The following is an 18,389-nucleotide window of genomic DNA, read 5'->3' as shown; positions in this document are numbered from 1 at the left end:
AACACAGATTTTAATGAGCATGGGGAGGGCCTTGATGTTTTGGTATCAGTGGCTGTTTGAATTGTTAGAAAGCTTGATGCTAACACATGGAAGGGGGCTTGAACGTTGGATTAAGTGGTGTTCTTGTAAAAATCAAAGAGAAAGGTAGCAAGGTCTGAAATGGTTTCCCAGTGGAGGCTAATTACAGATTTTGGGCATGCTTGGGACTGATGTACTGAGTAATTGTAGTAAAAGTGTTGAGGATCAGGAAACAGACATTTGGGGGAGGGTTGGTTGGGGGTAAGCTGTTTGTATGCTTATTACCAAAATGGAAGAATCTCACCTGGGCAGATTGGATGGGCCAAACTTGGTCGTCATCTGTTGTCATTTACTGTTGTTTACATATTTAGTTATTTATACGTACATTTATGTATTTAAACATTTATGCATGCATACATATATGTGTGCAACAATGAATTTTAGGACCTGGAGCTTGGGATTTCTCCAGCCCCTCTACATGTGTAAATTTTTTTTCCTTGCTCCTTGTGCCTCCGGCCGGGCCTGCACTGTGAAAATCTTTTCAACCCATTTTGCATTAGTGCTTAATTAATGTGCCTTCAAATGAAACATTGTTATGAACAAAGCAAAGAAACCCATAAGACTAAAGCCCCGATTTATCTCTCTGTAGCCTAGTCTGCTTTTATTTAAATCGGTCTATTAGATGTTGAGTAATTTATAGTATTAATGTAAGTGGTTTATTTACCCTGGTAACCATAACATCATGGCTAACAACTGCCAAGAAGCTGATCTGCTCCTGCCAGCCATCTCAATGCCAAGTAAGGATGCCAGGGCTACCTCATCCCTTCTTGTCGCAGGAAATGTGGAATGGGTCCTGGCATCCCAGGAAGCAGCAGTACCAACCTCTGTGATCTTACCCATGCCACATGGATGAGTATTGCTTTGTTAACTGTGTAAGAATCAGACCAGCTGTGAACAACATAATGCCTGTGGATAATAAAAGGGCTGTACAAATACATAAAGCAATAGCAGTAATTGTTTTTATAATGGCCTAAGAATAATACTGTCAGGAATCAGTTTAGCCCCGAAGAAGTTTGTAGCTTGGTAGTGAAATTATCAGCCATCTGATGAGTGCATAACAGCAGTGGTTCAGAATTCCTTTAGAAGTCTGCACGATTTCATGCAGCTTCGTCTGTTTTTTTGAAAATCTGATCTTGCCATAATAATATAACATTATAAGTGATGACAAAAGACCAAGTTGACCTATCCAGTCTGTCCAGCTGAGATTTTTCACTTTGGTTAGATAAGCATATAGCAGTTCTTCCCCACCTCCCGTGCCCTAAATATCTGTTATGATCTTCAGCCTTTTTCCTACCTCTTACCATCGACATTAGTCCTAATGGTCTCCTCAGTGCACTAGTTACTAGTCGTGTAGACTATTGTAGTGCATTATACTAGGGCCTCAAGTCTACCAATTTTAAAGGCTTCAGTGCCTTCAAAATACTGCAGCAATGATTGCTGTCAGGAGAAAGAAGAAATTGACCATATCATTCCAGTCTTGAAGGAGCTACATTTTTACCAGTAGAGTTTGAAGTCTAACGTTTAAGATATTGATGGCCTTTAGATATGTATGCAGATCTTCTTAAATACCATGCTGACCTTTTATCTTTGAATATTAGCCAAAACAAGCTTTGATATCATCTAAGGAGGCCCTTTTGATGATTTCTTTCGTGGCTTTTGTCCACTTGACCCCCCATTTGGCCCCTAGTTGTCATAGAGCGTTTAGTTATATTGCTTCTGGTTTCTGGAATAGTTTACCGTTAGAGGTATGTCTAGAAACCAATCTTAATTTTAGGAAAAAAAAGTCATAATGTGACTATTTCAAGTACCCTTCAGCTAGGACAGCTTTGTAAGTTCAGTTGGCTGATCCTGTGTTGGATTGTGGTTCAGAGCCTTAGGTAGGATGGGGTGACTAGGCATGAGGAATTTCAAATACAGGTGCTTAGATTGATGAGGGGTGGTGAATGTGATGTTGACGGGGGGGATTGTGAACAGTGTGTTTGATATTGGTTTACTGTACTGAGTAGGATGTGTATGTATCTTACAGGTTTTTGGATTATTTGAAAGCCACTTTGATGTATATATAAAGGTGATAGTATTAAATAGATTGGCAGAAGTGCCTTATTCCTGACAGATATCAATTACTTGTTTTTTCCCCTGATTTGTGTTTATCAATCATTGTTTACAGTTGGTGTTTACAAAGCATTACTTTACATAGGGTGACAAAACTTCACTTATGTACATAGGCTTGGCAAGTTTACACCTTGGAATTCTGGTTTGTCCTCATGTTTCTTTTGTACGTTATTTTAAATACATTGGGGAATGTGGAATCTTGAAGTCAGGTTCTTTTTTGGGATTGTGGGAGTAAGTCTTTCTGCTTTTAGTTAAGTTATTCTTTTGTGATATTTTTACTTGAGTTTTTTGTTCTGTATCAGTTTGATTTCAGTAAGAGTTCTAAACATTTGTATAGTGGCATATTGGTTCCTGAGTGACACTGCTGCTTTTCCTTAGATGTTATCACTTGCACAGCCATTGTTCTTGCTGTTGCGTTTTCCATTTCTTAGCCAGTACAAGCCTGGTTCAGTGCAGGTAGCTATTCTATTAGTTTACCACAACTCCATATGAGAAGTCCAGTGGATCCTATGGTCACAATGGCCTTTGGCCACTCAAGATCTTTGAGGCAGAATCCAAGTAGTCTAGCAACTCAAGTACTCACTGTCTTGGTGGCTGAGTCAATCAGGTCTGGCAAGAACAATCTCCTTCCAAATTCTTTCAGCTCAGATTGTTAATCATGGATGTGTCCAGTCTGGGCTTGGGAGCCCATGTAAAGGTATCTTACCCAAGGCATTTGATCTGCACAGGAAAAGCTCCATCAGATGAATTTCCTTGAGCTAATGGCGACATGATATACTCTAAAGCAGGGGTGGCCAACTTCTGTTCTCAAGAGCCATAAATAGGTCTGGTTTTCAGGATATTCTCAATGAATATGCATGATATAATTTGCATGCACTGTCTCCAACACGCATATAAATATGACAAAATAGCAATTTGGCTCATTGCCACCAAAAAACTTCTACCTGTTGGCAACGATTTTCTGGTTGTATTTCCCCTTTTTATTGTTAGGGGCAGCCTGTAGCTAGGCATTCCATACCTGTGAGGAATACTTCATTCTGCTTGTCTTTGTAGAAAGTGAGAGTTGCTTACCTGTCACAGGTGTTCACAGAGGACAGAAGGATATATGTCCCTCGCACAACCACCTGTCTCCCCTTGAAGTTGATTCACGTATTCAGTATTAGTTATTCTATGAACTGAGGGGATCCTGCTCAGAGGAGCATGTTAAAGCTTTTAGAAGTTTTGTAGTTCTCTTCATTGGCCTAGCTCTGTCAGATGACCTCATTACCTGAGGACTGCTACATCCTGCTTGTCTTTGGTGAGCACGATTACAGGTGATCAGCTTTTGCTGTCTAGTTTTCTGGGATTTTGCTTTAGTAATCTACAGAATCCAAGGGGCTCTCCATGCTGCAGTCAATGCTGACTTGTAACCGCCATTACATGCGGCAGCACATCAGTGTCCATGTTCGTTGCTACAGATGCTAGCAGTTGCAAGAAATCTGTATTGCCCGCAGCGCCTCTTGGAAAAATCCTCAAAAACCAGAAGCCCTAACCAATAAGACATTAGACCACTCTACCAACCCTGCTATCACACTCCTCCTGCTCCTATTTGTTTTCTTACACATGCAGTTTCTCCTCCAACATACTCTCAGCCTTCTAGCTCTTCCTTCTACTCTAGCTTGTTTCCCACCCACTCTAACTTGTACTCTTCTTTCCACACATGCTTGTCCTCCCCACTCCCCCTGCACACGTTCATTCCCTTCCCACGCTGTCTTCCCATTGCACTAACTTCTCCCCCAGATTTCCACCTTCATATTTTTTTTCTCTTGTGTCCCATTTGACAAATCCAAGTTGGTCCCCATCACTTTGTTAATCCTCCTCACCTTCTTCTGCCACTTGCTGCTGGTGCCATCCCCAGAAGAGGCGTTGCCTTTGGGTACTACGCAATTCTCAGTGAGTTTGAGCTGCCCAATATCTGGGACTACTGCACTGTTCTCACAAGTTTGTGAGAAAGGTGCAAGATTTCAGGTGCTATACAATGTCCGAAGCCAACAACTCTTCTTGGCATGGCACCAGCAGCGAATAGCAGAAGAAGGTGAGAGGGGGGATTGACAAATGGGAATGGGGCAAGGAGGGAAGGAGATATGAGGACTCCAGCAGCGCTCTGTGTTATCCTCTCCTCCCTCACAGACTACCCAAATTCTATGGGAGAAATGAAATTCTGCATGAGAGGGGAGTTCTGTTCAAATTCTGCATTACACATCTAGCAGAATTCCTATAGAGGTCGACAATCTGGCCTGTGTAATTGGTTAGATCTCCTCCTAATAAGAGAGAAATAATAGTTCATGCTCTTTCCTTTCCTACAGCCTCCAGATACATGTTTGCATTATTTTACTGATATCTTTGGTAGAGATATTGCAGATATTGGCAAATAAATTAGCTATTCCCAGGGGCTGACTTTGTCGGCACTAACTTATACATGATAACATTGTCCGCTCCCTGGAGGACTTTTGTTGTGGTAGAATTGTGCTGTGCCTTGTCGGTCTTTCTTTCCTATTGAAATGGGGGAGGGCGAGCAGGGGCAGGAAAACAAATAGGAACAAAATACCACTTACATCTATTGTTTTCCAAATTTCCTGCTGAATAGCTAAGTAATCCATTGTGATTTTTTTTCTTTTTTATTATTTTGGCCCAGCAATTTTCTTCCCTTTTTGGACTTCTGGCTCAGTTGGAACTGGCCTCTGTTTGACTAGCTTGCACAAGCCTTTAACAGCTACCTGGAGCTTTTCCTACCTTTCAGAAACACCTCCCCTTTCACCCGCCAACTAGCCCAGCCATTTCAGTGACGTTTCTCTGCTGTGAAATTCAGATTGCAGCAGCTGTCACCATTGCACAGTTGCTGAGATTCCCCCGCCACTCACTGCCTCTGTAGCATCCCCAGCCCTGGCCTCCTGAGGAGCAGAAGCCGGGTCTGGGAATCAAACATATCTTCCTCATGGCAGTATACAGCAGTACCACTAAGCCACCATATTAAAATTAATGCCATGTTGGGACTTCTGGTGTAGTCAGCGGGCAGAATGGAGGTCTGATCGCACTTCGACCTCCCCTGGGCAGAATCCGTGTTGAAATGCGTCCACCCAACTGCGAACCAGAGCAATTTCCACCTCCTGCATTGCAGAAAAATGGGTAGGATGGCTGCGGGGGGGGGGGGGGAAGTCGACCTCCAACATTTCTCCTATAAAAAGTCCAGTGATGGACTGAGTGAGTTGGCAAGGGATGGAGGGGCAAAATGGCCACGGTTCTCCAGAGCAATGCGGGGAGAGCATGCCTGCAGACCAGTCGCAGGCAGGAAATAGCCTGCCTACCTGTGAAGAGTTCAGGAGCAGGTTTTGTGAATCTCCACTCTGACAAGAAGCACAATAGACAAGATATTCTGGAGTTAGTGTCAGAGCTGAGAGCTGGGCTGGAGGGTGGACGAGAGAGAAAACCGTGCGGATGCCCAATCAAAATCTCTGGAATAGCTCAATGGGAAATATCAGGCGCTGCAGAAGCAACATATAGAACTCCAAGACAAACTTGGAAAATTGCGCCCGGAGAATGCAGTTTGCATTTTAGGGGGGTACTGGAGACCTCCAAGGATGAGGACTGCAGTGCGCTGATGATTAGCATTTACCATGGGATTTTACAATCTCAGGATGATAGGGAGGCCGAACCTACAATTGAGTTGGAAAGGGCTCACCGGGTACTGAGTCAACAGGTCCCCAACAAGTCAAGGGACATTATTGCGTGCTTCCATGCTTATTGGCTAAAAACAAATCTATAATCATGCCAGGAAACAGCCTGCTTGAATGTGGAATGGCCACCCTATAGCAGTTTACACTGATTTGGCTCCTAGAACGCTGAAAAAACATCAGGAGATGAGAGAAATCACAGCAGTATTGCGGAAGGAGATTAAATATCGATGGTTATTTCTTCTCGACTCTTTCAAAATTGAAAGCGTCACCTCTAGAGTAAAATACCACGTGGAGGTAATTTTGAGAGCGGTCGGCATATTAGTCCCACCACACTCCAAGAAATTCTCGTCCAGACCCGAGTTGCGAGAGGAGGCGGCTAAATGGCAACGTGTGGGTAAAGGAGGTTGCAGATTACTCAGGAATTCTGGTGGATCCACCTCTTCAAAAGAGATGGTGTCTTGAAACTCAAGTGCTAGAGCTGCAAGGCAGGAGACCAACTGCTTATTCTTCTTTATTTCTATACAGACTGTGCGGTCATGGAGAGTGGGGGCAAAAGTTCCATCCTCTGCACTGAGTTGTCTAGTTGTCTATATGTAAAAGCTGTGAAATACTACATTTTTTCCAAAGTTTTCAGGTGGGGAGTCTTCTTTGCTATGCACGCTCCTGGAGGGGGGTGGGGGGTGGGGAGAGAGATCTGTTTCTTGTTTTTGTAGCTTTGGTGGGCGTCAGGTTGGCGCTGACACGAGCTAATACTCTTCAGACTCTGGCTACCTCTGGAAGAGCTCGTTACTTGTTGGAGGGAGATGGTGGGAGATTGGGTTGGAGAAGCCAGAACATACCGCCGGGAAGGGGAAGGCCATCAAGGCGCTTTTTTTGAGAGTTTTAGGGGGGTGGGAGAAGGGGGGGTGCTTGTTGTGCACTGGTTCACGGGAAGGGGTGGGGGTGGCTATTTGGGTTGGTTCTTTTTTTTTGTGGGATCGTTGTGGGTGGGAGAATTTTCAGTACTGTACATAGTGAAATGATACCTAGCATAGCACAGCTTATTTCTCAGGCTGTGTTCATTTGGATAGGTGTAGGAGGATTCATCTGACACAGCCAAGGTAAAATTAAGTTCCATCATGGCTGACGTTAGGATAATTTCTTTAAATGTATGAGGGATAGCTACACCTGTTTAAGAGATCTAGGATTTTACAATTTTTGAAGAAGGAAAAAGCAGACCTGGCATTTTTACAGGAAACCCGCTTAAAAGCACGGGAACATGAAAAATTGAAGAGGGCCTGGATGGATAATGTCTACACAGCTTCCTATTCTTGTCAATGCCGAGGGCTTTGTGTTTTGATAAACAAACCTTTTCCATTAAAAGTACATAGATCCTGCTGTGATCTAGAAGGGCGCTATGTTTTGAAAGGGAATCTTTATGGTCAAACCATTACCTATGTAAACGTTTATGGGCCTACTGTAGAAATTGAATTTCTTACTAAATTACGGCAGGTTCTCTTGGGGTATCGCGGGTTATCGGCCTGAAAGTGATTGTTCTGTTATTTACGGGTTGCGGGATGGTCACGGGAATATACAGCAGTTACCCCTGGCTAGTAATACTCTTTTTGCTGAACACTTTTCTAAATGTTAGCAAGGAAAGTTATCTCAAAACACCCACTGAATTACCATGCAGTGGAAGATTGTGAAGGGGTGGAGGGTGAAATCTGTTGTAAAGACAGCCCCAGGCATCTCATCTCAGTTTTGTATATCTCTATCCGGTCTGAGCTGGGAGAGGTTACCACAGCAAATAGGATTCTCAGACAATGGAATGCTGATTTGGACATTGTTAGAGGCCAGGGATTGGAAAGCCACTAGGAGTATTTCTATTTATAATAAAGGGTATAAGGCGCTATTCAAATTATTACATCATCTATATCGCACACCTGTATTTTATGCTCACTTTAGCAATAGTAGTCCACTATGCTGGAGGGGGAGCGGGAGGGAAGGTTCATACCTTCATATGTGGTGGGACTGCACTGAAATACAAAAATTTTGGAGTTGGATTACTGATTGTATTTCTGCAATCTGCATGCAACCATTAACTATTGATGCCTCTCTATATTTGCTGGGGAAATGGGGTACCAAATGGGAAATGAGAGGGCATAGGAAGTTGGTGGGCCATTTGTTGCATGCAGCCCATTTAACGATTGCACACCAATGGAAAAGTATTTCCACTAGAAGCTGTTGGGAGTCCAAACTTATGGAGATAACCTCTCTAGTACAGCTAACATACATGCTCCAGAATAGAATGGATACCTATATGCAAATATGGGATACATATTGGACCTGGTAGCAAATAGCTACAGATGTCTGATTGTTGGTTGGTGGCTATGATGGAAATGAACACACATTGTCTGAGTTAATTATAGTTTATTGATTGTATGCTCTACACTTTTATCCAACTTTTGTATTTGCAGTGCAGTATATTGTTGTTTTTGTTTATACAATTATTCTATAAATAAAGACTTAAAAAAAAAAAAAAAGTATGCCAAGATGTGGGAGCAACCACAACCTCATCCAATGAAGCGTGGGGTTTCCCCTTATAAATGTGGCATCACTTTCACTATACATTTTGATTCTTATCCAGCAGATGATACTGCACATTTCACTTCCCAGTAATGTTTTATGAAGCATCTGTTTCTCTGAAGACCAGCACGATGGCAGTTCTCACAGTGGGTGATATCTGATGGAGCCTGGCCTGGAACTGTTATATCAGAGTTTCTGGAACTTTGGCTGTACCCCATTGAGAATGCCCAGCATTGCTGGTGCCTGACAGACGTCTGTTAATTTGCTGCCATCAAGTTTGACTGTGCCTCCCTTCTTTTCCAGTCGACCATTATCTGTGTGCTACGGTTCTGTCCGTCGCTGATCATCATGATGGGTATTGTGTGATTCTAAATTTTTCAGGGATTTATTAGTGTAATTCCTTATTCCATGGGATTCCAGGTAGCACTCTGAGAGCACTAAAGCTATTACTGAACTTTGCCGCTTGTGTTTTAACTGGTCAGAGCATATATAATCATATTACCCCCACTGAAGCATCTTTCCAGGCAGGAATTAAACATAAAGTTCTAATGCTGATGTACAAATTAATTAATAATTCTGGTACTTACGAATTTATACTCCATCACAATCCCTAAAGTCATTAAACAAAGGTCTACTCAAAATTCCTATGTCAGGTGCACCTGGGTGAAATCAGAGGTGGGGCGTTCTCAGAAGCTGGACCAATTAAGTGGAACTCAATACCTGAATATCTAAGAATTATGTCCGAAATGGCTGTATTTAAACATGGCTATTTCAGTAGACTTTTGCATAGGCTAGTCAGCTGGAGGGAAGATCATAGGAATGTTTGTATATAAACTGCAAGAAAGGCATTGATAAATATATGCATTTGTATGCATGATGACCATCACAGCAAAGGAGGCTTAATTTTGTCTGTTCTATGTTGGATATTGTTTTTATTATGTGTGTGTTTTATTTTGAAGTCACTTTTGATGTTATAAGGCAGGGGTCGGGAGCCAGATGTGGCTCTTTTGATGGCTGCATCTGGACCAATTAAGTGGAACTCAAGACCTACCAAATTAATTTACTACAACCCCCTACTCTCCTGACGCCCCCCCAAGACCTGCCAAATTAATTAACTACAACCCCCTACTCTCCTGACGCCTTCCAAGACCTGCCAAATTAATTTACTACAACCCCCCCCCCCCAAAGACCTGCCAAAAGTCCCTGGTGGTCCAGCGGGGGTCCAGGAGCGGTGCGGGAGCGATCTCCTGGACTTTGGCAGGTCTTGGGGGGCGTCAGGAGAGGGTGGGGGGGTTTTGTTAATTTTTACTTTTTTTATTAAAGATTTGTCTGCGAGCCCTGGACCCCCGCTGGACCACCAGGGACTTTTGGCAGGTCTTGGGGGGGGTCAGGAGAGTAGGGGGTTGTAGTAAATTAATTTGGTAGGTCTTGTATGGCTCTCACGGAATTACATTTTAAAATATGTGGCGTTCATGGCTCTCTCAGCCAAAAAGGTTCCCGACTCCTGTTATAAGGGATTCCTAGCAGTATTTGTGCTTGGATGAACATCATGAGATAACACTGAGAAGGTATAATCTGTCACTAATGTAATCTCATAAATTCATGTGGTGACATGGCATAAAATCTGATGCTTACAAAAGGAAGATGTCCTTTCATCACTTTCCATCATTGCAGGGTATCCCATGTATGGTGGTAAACTGATGTTGCAGATCTTAAACATATGGTTGGCTTGATGTTGTGACCTAAATTCACTTAAATACTTTACAGTGTTACTTAAAAAAATAAAAAACAAAAAAACCCAAAACACAGCATTACAGGTATTATAAAATTGATTGAGCTGCCTGTTTAAACATTTTTTTGTAAATATGTTGGGTGCGTTATTTATTTCATTGTGTAGTTATATTATTATGAATGTGTATTTGTGCTCCTCACTGAGCAAAATTATTGGAAGGTAGCAGAACATAAGATTTTGTAAAATAAATTTATTTTGTAAACTGCCGCAGGAGTATGGGGTATATAAATAAGTGATGTCCTATAGTGCTTATGAGCTTAAGTTGCTGCATTGTCCTTCTGTCTTGGTTTTAATAACACAGGAGCTTTCAAAAAGGTAGATCTTGATAAGTATCCCTTCAGTTCTGGTTTAAAATTCTCATATGGGCAAAGTTTTTTATTTTCTTTAGCTGTGACAGTGTTTTGGCCTGTCAGCATACTTGTCTGCAACCCTCTTTGACTATTATGATTCATATTAGGTGCTTTCGGTGGTTAAGCATAGCATACCTCCCTACAGTAGCATTTCCTTAGTTGGAAAAAGTGTCCCCTCTGCTCCATCCTCTGATATCTCCTGGAAGAGGAGGGGAAGCATGGAGTGGCAGTGGAGAGCAGCTGTAATGTTGCACCATGTTCACAAATCTGTCACACCACTGCAAAGAGATTGTCTCCAGAACATGGCACATCCACAAGTCTTTCCTGGACTTCTGGTCAGAGATCTGAGGCTTGCAGTTAGGTGAGTCTGCAAGCACCAATCCCAACAAAGATTCTTGTTGCAGTTTTGAAAACATCAAAGGTCAAGTGGACCATGTTTGTTTATTTAAAAAATATTTATAACCTGCACCCTCCTAAATTTGGAGCAGGGTACAAAATAACATGCACAATAAAAAAAAAAAATTAAGATTAAACAATGTAAAATACATAATAAAATAAAACATACATAGAAAATCTACCAAAAACAACAGAGCCTTCATAAGAACAACTGATAGTCACTCTACATGGTGAGAAGGGGAAGCCAGAGTTGACAGATGTAATAGCATGTCAAATGCATTCTGAAATAGTTTTTAAAGCTTTTTTTAAAATGTTCAAGTTTCAAGCATGAAAATACAAGGGCAGATGTAAGGATTTCCATAATGGGCTAGCTGTTGAAAATGCCCATTCACTAGTTTCTGTTAAATGAACAAAACAAGAGACAGGGACTTCAAACATACCTTGATTGGTAGACCTAAGATTATGACTTGGAATAGAAATTTGTAGAACTGAACCAATCCAGGGAGAAGTGGATTGCCATCTTGTACATCACATGCCATTAGACTGGGAGCCAATGTAATGAAGAGAACTGGGGTAACATGGTGTAACATTGAACTCTAAGTACATGAGCAGCTGCATTCTGACCAATCTGCATCCCTCTCAGTGAGTATGCAGGAAGACCAGAGAATAACTAATTGTAATAATCTAACCCTGAAAAAAATCAATGATTGTAGAACCATACTAAAGCTTTCAGAGTCCAGAAGAGGCTTTAGATGACATAACAGACAACTTAAAGAAAACACAACTGCTTATTTGTGGATGAATCAATAAAGATGGATCAATTATTATGCCCAAGTTTTGTACCTTTTGCATGAGTGGAATTCTGCAGTCCTCAAAAATAAACTCAAGGGGAGTATCTTGTAAAGAAATATGGGCTAAGATAACATCTGTCTTATTAATATTCAAAGCAAGTTTATTATGACATAGCCAGCATTTTATTTATTTAAGCTCATTTCTATACCGCATACTCCTATGATTTGTGGTGGTTTACAAAATAATATGAGGGACAAGAAGTGGAGAGGCAGCAGCACACACAGGTAATCAGCAAAAAGATGGGTGTGTAGCAACAAGACTGATACCTGTCCTTGAAAGAGAGATCTCAAGTTTTAAAAAATAAAACATACATAATAAAAATAATATTCAATATAAAACATACAAAATTAAGCCTCCTTTGCTGTGATGCTCATGATGTATACAAATACATATTTATTAATACCTTTTTTGAAGTTTATATACAAAAATTCCTATGATCTTCCCTCCAGTTGACTAGCCTAATGAGTTTACTGGCATTTGATGACAGACCAGTGTTTTCTGCACCCCATTCTCTTGTTCACCAGTGACTGGAGAGCATTTTGCTGCTTTTGAGGAATCTGCTTGGTTATCCTACATCTGCCTCAGCAGATCCCACATGAACCAGCACATAAAGAGCTGATAGGAAGCTATGTGGGCATTTGGCATAGCTCACTGAAACAAACTCCTCCCAAGAATGTCCAGAGGTACAGAGGAAGAAGTCCTCTGCCTCTTGGCCATCTTGAGAGCGGATTCGGCCACCACAGATTGGTGCAGTAGCTGCCACTGTTTGAATCCGGGAGCATGCTGAATGAGATAAATCGTGTCTGCCTTCCTGTTAATGGGATCCACAAAGAAGGGGGATCTGCCACGTTTTCAACTGTTTTTGAATGATTTCATGGACTAATACTGACACAACCTCTTTAGGGGCTCCACAAACTGGAGGTTATCCAGAATCTTGATTCTAGTTTCATCCTCCATCAGCAAAGTAAAAAGCATTGTCTCCACCATTCTCTCTAAACCAATCTAGTGAAGGATAGGTCCTCAGGAGGAAACTTCTTTCACTCCAGGGGAAGACAGGGGTTAGAGGGGAGACCGGTTGAAGGCTCCTCTTCAGATGTATCGTCAGTTCTATTGCCATACCCCCATGAAACTCTGAATCATACCCCAACTGGTAGACTGGTGGTGAGGATGTAGACTATGCACAATCAACCAAGGCCTCAGATGGGTGTATTTGTCTGCTCTGACCTAGATCCTGGGGAGGCCCGGCACTCCAAGGAAACTTCTTCTCCCAATGGGCTGAAGATCCCATCGGGGCGGAGGACACTGATCCCAATTTCCTTCCGGGACCTGGCATTGACACAGACACTGATGCCAAGCTGCTGAGCAGAAGGGAATTGAATTGTAGCTTGACTTCAGCCCGTGTCTATCCAAATGCACTTGATGCCACAGAACTGCAGCCTAGCAGAGCTTTTTTCAAGTCCTGCTGAATCTTCTTGTCCAACTCCTCCCTGAAGATAGTCAATGTCAACGCAGATTGGGAGGCAGGAGAGGTGGTCATGTCTTCCTGGGAATTGAGATGTGTATCTGTGATAGACACTCAAGACCTTTGGAGACTGGTGCGAAATCCAGGCCATTAATGAGTCAGACTGTCCCCACTCCCAGCATCTTGCACCAATAGAGAATAATGCTAGTATTTCTTTGATTTTTCACAGATTCCCAGCATTAGAATTCCTTGATGTTGGTGTTGAAGAGGCAAAACCCTTTGCCTCCTTCGATCAAAAAGAGCCAGGTGAGAGCTTGTCCCTTGGGGCTCTATCGACATTCAATATCAAGGGAACTGAGAGTTCCCCAAATGCCAGTGTATACTCATGGACTGGTGCAGCACTGGGGTCCTTTGATGTCTATGCCTCCAATGGACTAGACTGCCAATAAAAGGTGATCTCTTTAATAGTTCCAGTTCAGACTGTCATCCCTCTGAGGTTATGGGAATGCGGTGGGCCGAAAACGAAGCCAGAACCAATAGGTTCGGGCTTCGCACATCCCTTATCTCTGTACAGCCTTTGCTTGTCTGGTTTATGCGGGACCTGCTTTATTTGAAACCCCATCAGTCCTCCAGCTGTGTCTTGGGACTTCAGTGTGGTTTTGTTCCAGCTGGTGAAAGCTCTCTTTGAGCCACTGCGCTCCTGTAACTTGAAGTACCTGACCTTGTGGTGGTGACTTGAGCATGCAAGATCAGTGAGATCCAGGCAAGATTTTTTCATGATAGGTTGGTTCTGCATATACCCATCCTAAGTTTCTGCTAAGATAGTGTCAGAATTCCATCAGCCTTCCAACATTTTTTCCCAGGCCATATGTCCAACAAGGTGAACAAGCAGTGCACAGTTTGGACTACCTGAGAGGCTTGGCCTTCTATCTGAAAGTTCACATAGCTTTGTATTTCTTTTGATATCAACAAGCTGCAGATAGCCATTGTCAAACAGCATTTATACGTTTGACTAGTAGATTACATTTCCTTCTAATATGCCCAGGTGGGCTTGAATTTGGTGGGCCATATCAAGGCTCACTGTGTCCGAGCTATGGCAGCATCAGTGGCTCATCTGTAATCTGTCCTGATGGAGGAGATCGGCAAAATTGTGACATAGAATTCTCTCCATACATTCACATCTCAATACTGTTGGACAGGGATGGTTGTCACAACTGTAGGCTTGGCTAGTCTGTTGTGTGGAATCCATCTCATGTTGTTTTTGTTCCATGTTGCGCCTCATAAATAAGATAAAATGAAAAATGGGTTGTTGCCAACAGAAATATCTTTGTGCCCTTTGGCACTTATTGTTCCTCTTTTTCCATTCAGGGCAGTCTATAGCTCTATAGCTAGGGATTCCTCATGTGTTATCCTGCTTGTCCTCAGAAAAAGCAGTGCTGCTTACCTGTAACAGGTGTTCTCTGAGGACAGCAGAATATCAGTTCTCACGAAACCTGGTTGCCTTTCCTTGGCGTTTGCTTCAATTGTATATGCTAAAGTATGAGACTGAAGGGGCTCCCACAGGGACACATTATTTTGGCATGCTGGGCATGCTCAGTGAGACATAGTCAAAGTTTCTACAAACTTTGACACAAAAAGTTTCAGGCTAGGCTCTATCAGATGTCGTCACTCACTTGTGAGGACTGACATCCTGCTGTCCTCAGAACACCTGCTACAGGTAAGCAGTTCTGTCCCATGAACAATGATATAAAAGGTTAAGATATGTGGCAGACTCTTTCTGTGAACTGATGTCTATATTTTCAGTATCTATCCTATAGTCTTAATGTAGAAGAGCAGAACTGGTTATGCTTTGGGATCTGTTCTATTTGGTTGCACTATTGGGCCATCCAGCCTACAGTCTCTTTTCTAGTTAGTTTTTTTTTTCTGTGACTTTTCCAGTGTAAATAAATGATCTTAGGTTATATCATGGCCTGTAAGTGATAAACTAACATTTGGTTGATGACTCAGGCTAAACACAAAGCCACTTCCCTCTCCTAACAGGTCACCACATCTATCTAAAAATGGAGTATTTGTAATCCATGCTGACTTAGAGCAGTACCAGCAGGAAATGTGGCACAATATTTTTCTCTTGGAGCGTTTGATGTTTTTTGTGTAATATGTAATGTGGGCTAGCTTAATGTTACAAGATAGTGCCTTTCAGTATTCATCTAACCTGACTAGAAAACCTCTCCCCAGTAATGTTTTAGACTGGAGTTTTACTATAGTGTTGCTGGTGTAGTAGTTTCATTGTAGTCTAAATTCTGGTTGATTGGGATTTTTTTTGCATATCTCAAAGACGGGATCTGAAGAATTAGGGGGAAGTTAGATCCCATAATTTTCTATTTTAACAATAGAATTGAAATAGTAAAACAAAACAAAACCCTGTGGTAAAATCATACTTTTCAGCATGTCATGTAATCACACCTGTTTGACTATGTATCTATCCATAGGTTCTCAGGGCAAAACAGAATAATTAAAACTGTATTTTACCAGCCAACCTGTCCCTTCATTTATCAAAACTACTTTATGCATGTATGGCTTTTTAAAAAGTAATTGCATTTTTTTAGACTATTTGCTTTTTATGAAGAGGCACTGTAACCTTGCAAACTGAAGAAGTTGGACACATTGAAATACAATTGAATGGTGTTTAGTACTCAGATTTATCACTCTGGTAGTACATGGGGGGGTGGAGGCTGCCATTTTGAACTTGGCTCTGTTTGCTGTGTCTTCTGATTTGTCATTTATTTGAAAGCTTGGTAGTAAGATATCAGAGGGGGCCTGAGTGCTGAATTATGTATTGAACTTGTAAGGACCAAAAAAGATAACCATGCCCAAGATGGCCTAGTAGCAGAGATGTTAGAGGCCAGAGCCCTGTAACAAAAGTTACACATCATTAGGGGCGTACCTAGAAGGCAGTGGCAGGAATAGGGTTCAGATGTTGGGTAAAAGACATAGGCGGGGCAAAAGGTAGTTGGTGTGTTGGTTTAAGTATGGGATTGTGTATATGCTTGTCCACCAGAAGTGGTAGAGAACCAGAGAGGAAGACAACTGGGCAGAGTAGGCCAGTTGGTCCTCATCTGCTGTTATCTGTTACTGCGTTACTTTCTGACTGTTAAGCCCATAAACTTTAACAAACTGGGCAAAAGGGGGAAGTGATACACCAACTAAAAAGGAAGTTTGGAGGAGAGACTGAAGAAGGTGGCAGCAGGAGTGTCACTGAATGATATTGCTCAACAGGGGATGCTGTTGAGAGGGTTTATGCAGCTCTTGCTCAATGGACAGAGTTCCTATATGGACCCTGACTTCTGTGCACTTTGCTTGCTTGTAGGTGACATCACACAGAAGGGCTATGAAAAAAAAACGTGCGAAACTACTGGCACCCTATATCCCACAGACACAAGGTAAGTGCTCCAGAATCACACAATACGCTACCAAAAAAACCCAAAACATGATGAACAAACAGTGACATGTGCATTTATGGAAAGCCGGACAGAAGAAGAGAGAACAGGGGTGTGATGGGGTTTTTTTTGTATGCTGTTTGTGGGGTAGATTAAACAGAGTATGGAACCACCATGATCGCATGAGCAGTGGCGAATTTACTGTGCTACTGGACCAGTGGGGTTAGTTAAACAGTAGTCTACTAACAGAGTGAACACTAGCCCACTCCTCAGCCATTTATCCTGAAGGTACAGGGCTGGGGCAGGGGGGAGGGGGTTGCTCTACTTCTTGAGCTCCTTGGAAAGATTTGAATTCTTGGAAGCATTGCCGCTGCAGCACTGTGTGGGCGCAGTAAAATTCAAGACAACTAATCATCTCTGGTCACTAGTCAGATGGTTTAGCAGAGTCCTATCTATCTATCTATCTATCTATCTATCTATCTATTTCCCTCCTGCCTGTGGCTCAGCTTTCTACCCATCCATCAGCTGAAGGAGAGGGAAGAAATAAGAGCAAAGATGCAGCCCTTAAGATGACATTTTCTGACAGAGGGATAGGGGAGGAGGAATGTACCAGAAGGAAGTTAATGAAACAATGCATTCCACGCAGCCAAAAATATTAAAGAAAAAAAAAAAAGCAGCATATTGAAAACTGGGCATTGTAAATGCTACAGAAGACCCCCCCCATCACACATCATTTATGGTTCCTTAGGGCTGCAGCATGCACACGAGCCATTAAAAAAAAAAAAAAAAAAAAAAAGTGACAAAAATGTCATAGCTTTGTATTTTATTTTGTTTTTGTCTTTATCAGTTTTATAATTTTAGCTAAGCATTATATAATGGATTTGCTCAAGTAAAGTAGTATACTGAAGTGAAGTATTGATGCTCATTACCAAATGCATTATGAACAAATAGAAATGCTGCTTATTGATCAGTCAGAAAAATACAGAAATGCCTTCATTATAAAAAATTTGTATATTGCAGTTTGCTCTCTGGGTAGAGATGGTAATGATTCCTTTCGTATCTATAAGGATTCCAGTAGATAGACAAATTCAGTCCAGACTGAGTTGAAAATTTAGGAAAGTTAATTGCCTATAGAACTTTTCAATTTAGAGACTTTCCCTTATTCTCAGCATTGATGTAACACCGTGTTATCCTTAACCAAGGCACCAGTTGCAGCTTGTTGACTAAGGGCCATGGTCATAGTTTTCTCTGAAACAGCCATTATTTAAGATTTATTAGATTGTAGCTGATTTTCAAGCTCTTTAATCATGGCCTGCTGAACATTCATAAGAACTAATATAGCATCTTCCAAATGAGAACATACTGTCCATGGCATTTCCATAGTAATTTTGATTGGCAATATGATATGCAAAGTAAAACCAGCCAGTTGCATACCAGAAAAGCTGCATCCCAAACCCCATAAGGGAGCTGTTATCTTGACAGTGCTGACTTCTTCTGTAAAACAAATGGTGCAGCAACTTCAGCAGGATCTCTCACCATGATTTCTCTGGTTATAGAGGCACGCAGGTCAGATTTCACCTGAGATGATGCTTTGACATCAGCTTCCACAGTGGCCACAGCACCCAAAACTGA

At 41.9% G+C, this 18,389-nt stretch overlaps 1 protein-coding gene across 4 annotated transcripts in view; it reads left to right on the top strand.

The window, feature by feature from the left end:
- DIP2B (disco interacting protein 2 homolog B) overlaps window positions 1–18,389 on the top strand; it is a 433,878-nt gene that overhangs the window by 142,269 nt on the left and 273,220 nt on the right. For all 4 annotated transcript variants that reach the window (XM_029594985.1, XM_029594983.1, XM_029594984.1 and 1 more), the window contains exon 2: window positions 16,688–16,760. In XM_029594985.1, the coding sequence (XP_029450845.1) occupies window positions 16,709–16,760 (52 nt within the window). In that variant the 5' untranslated portion in view covers window positions 16,688–16,708. The remainder of the gene's footprint in view (window positions 1–16,687; window positions 16,761–18,389) is intronic.

Source organism: Rhinatrema bivittatum, chromosome 3 (genome assembly GCF_901001135.1).
Source record: "Rhinatrema bivittatum chromosome 3, aRhiBiv1.1, whole genome shotgun sequence".
Classification (NCBI taxonomy): Eukaryota; Metazoa; Chordata; class Amphibia; order Gymnophiona; family Rhinatrematidae; genus Rhinatrema; species Rhinatrema bivittatum.
This window is presented reverse-complemented; position numbering and strand designations above follow the sequence as displayed.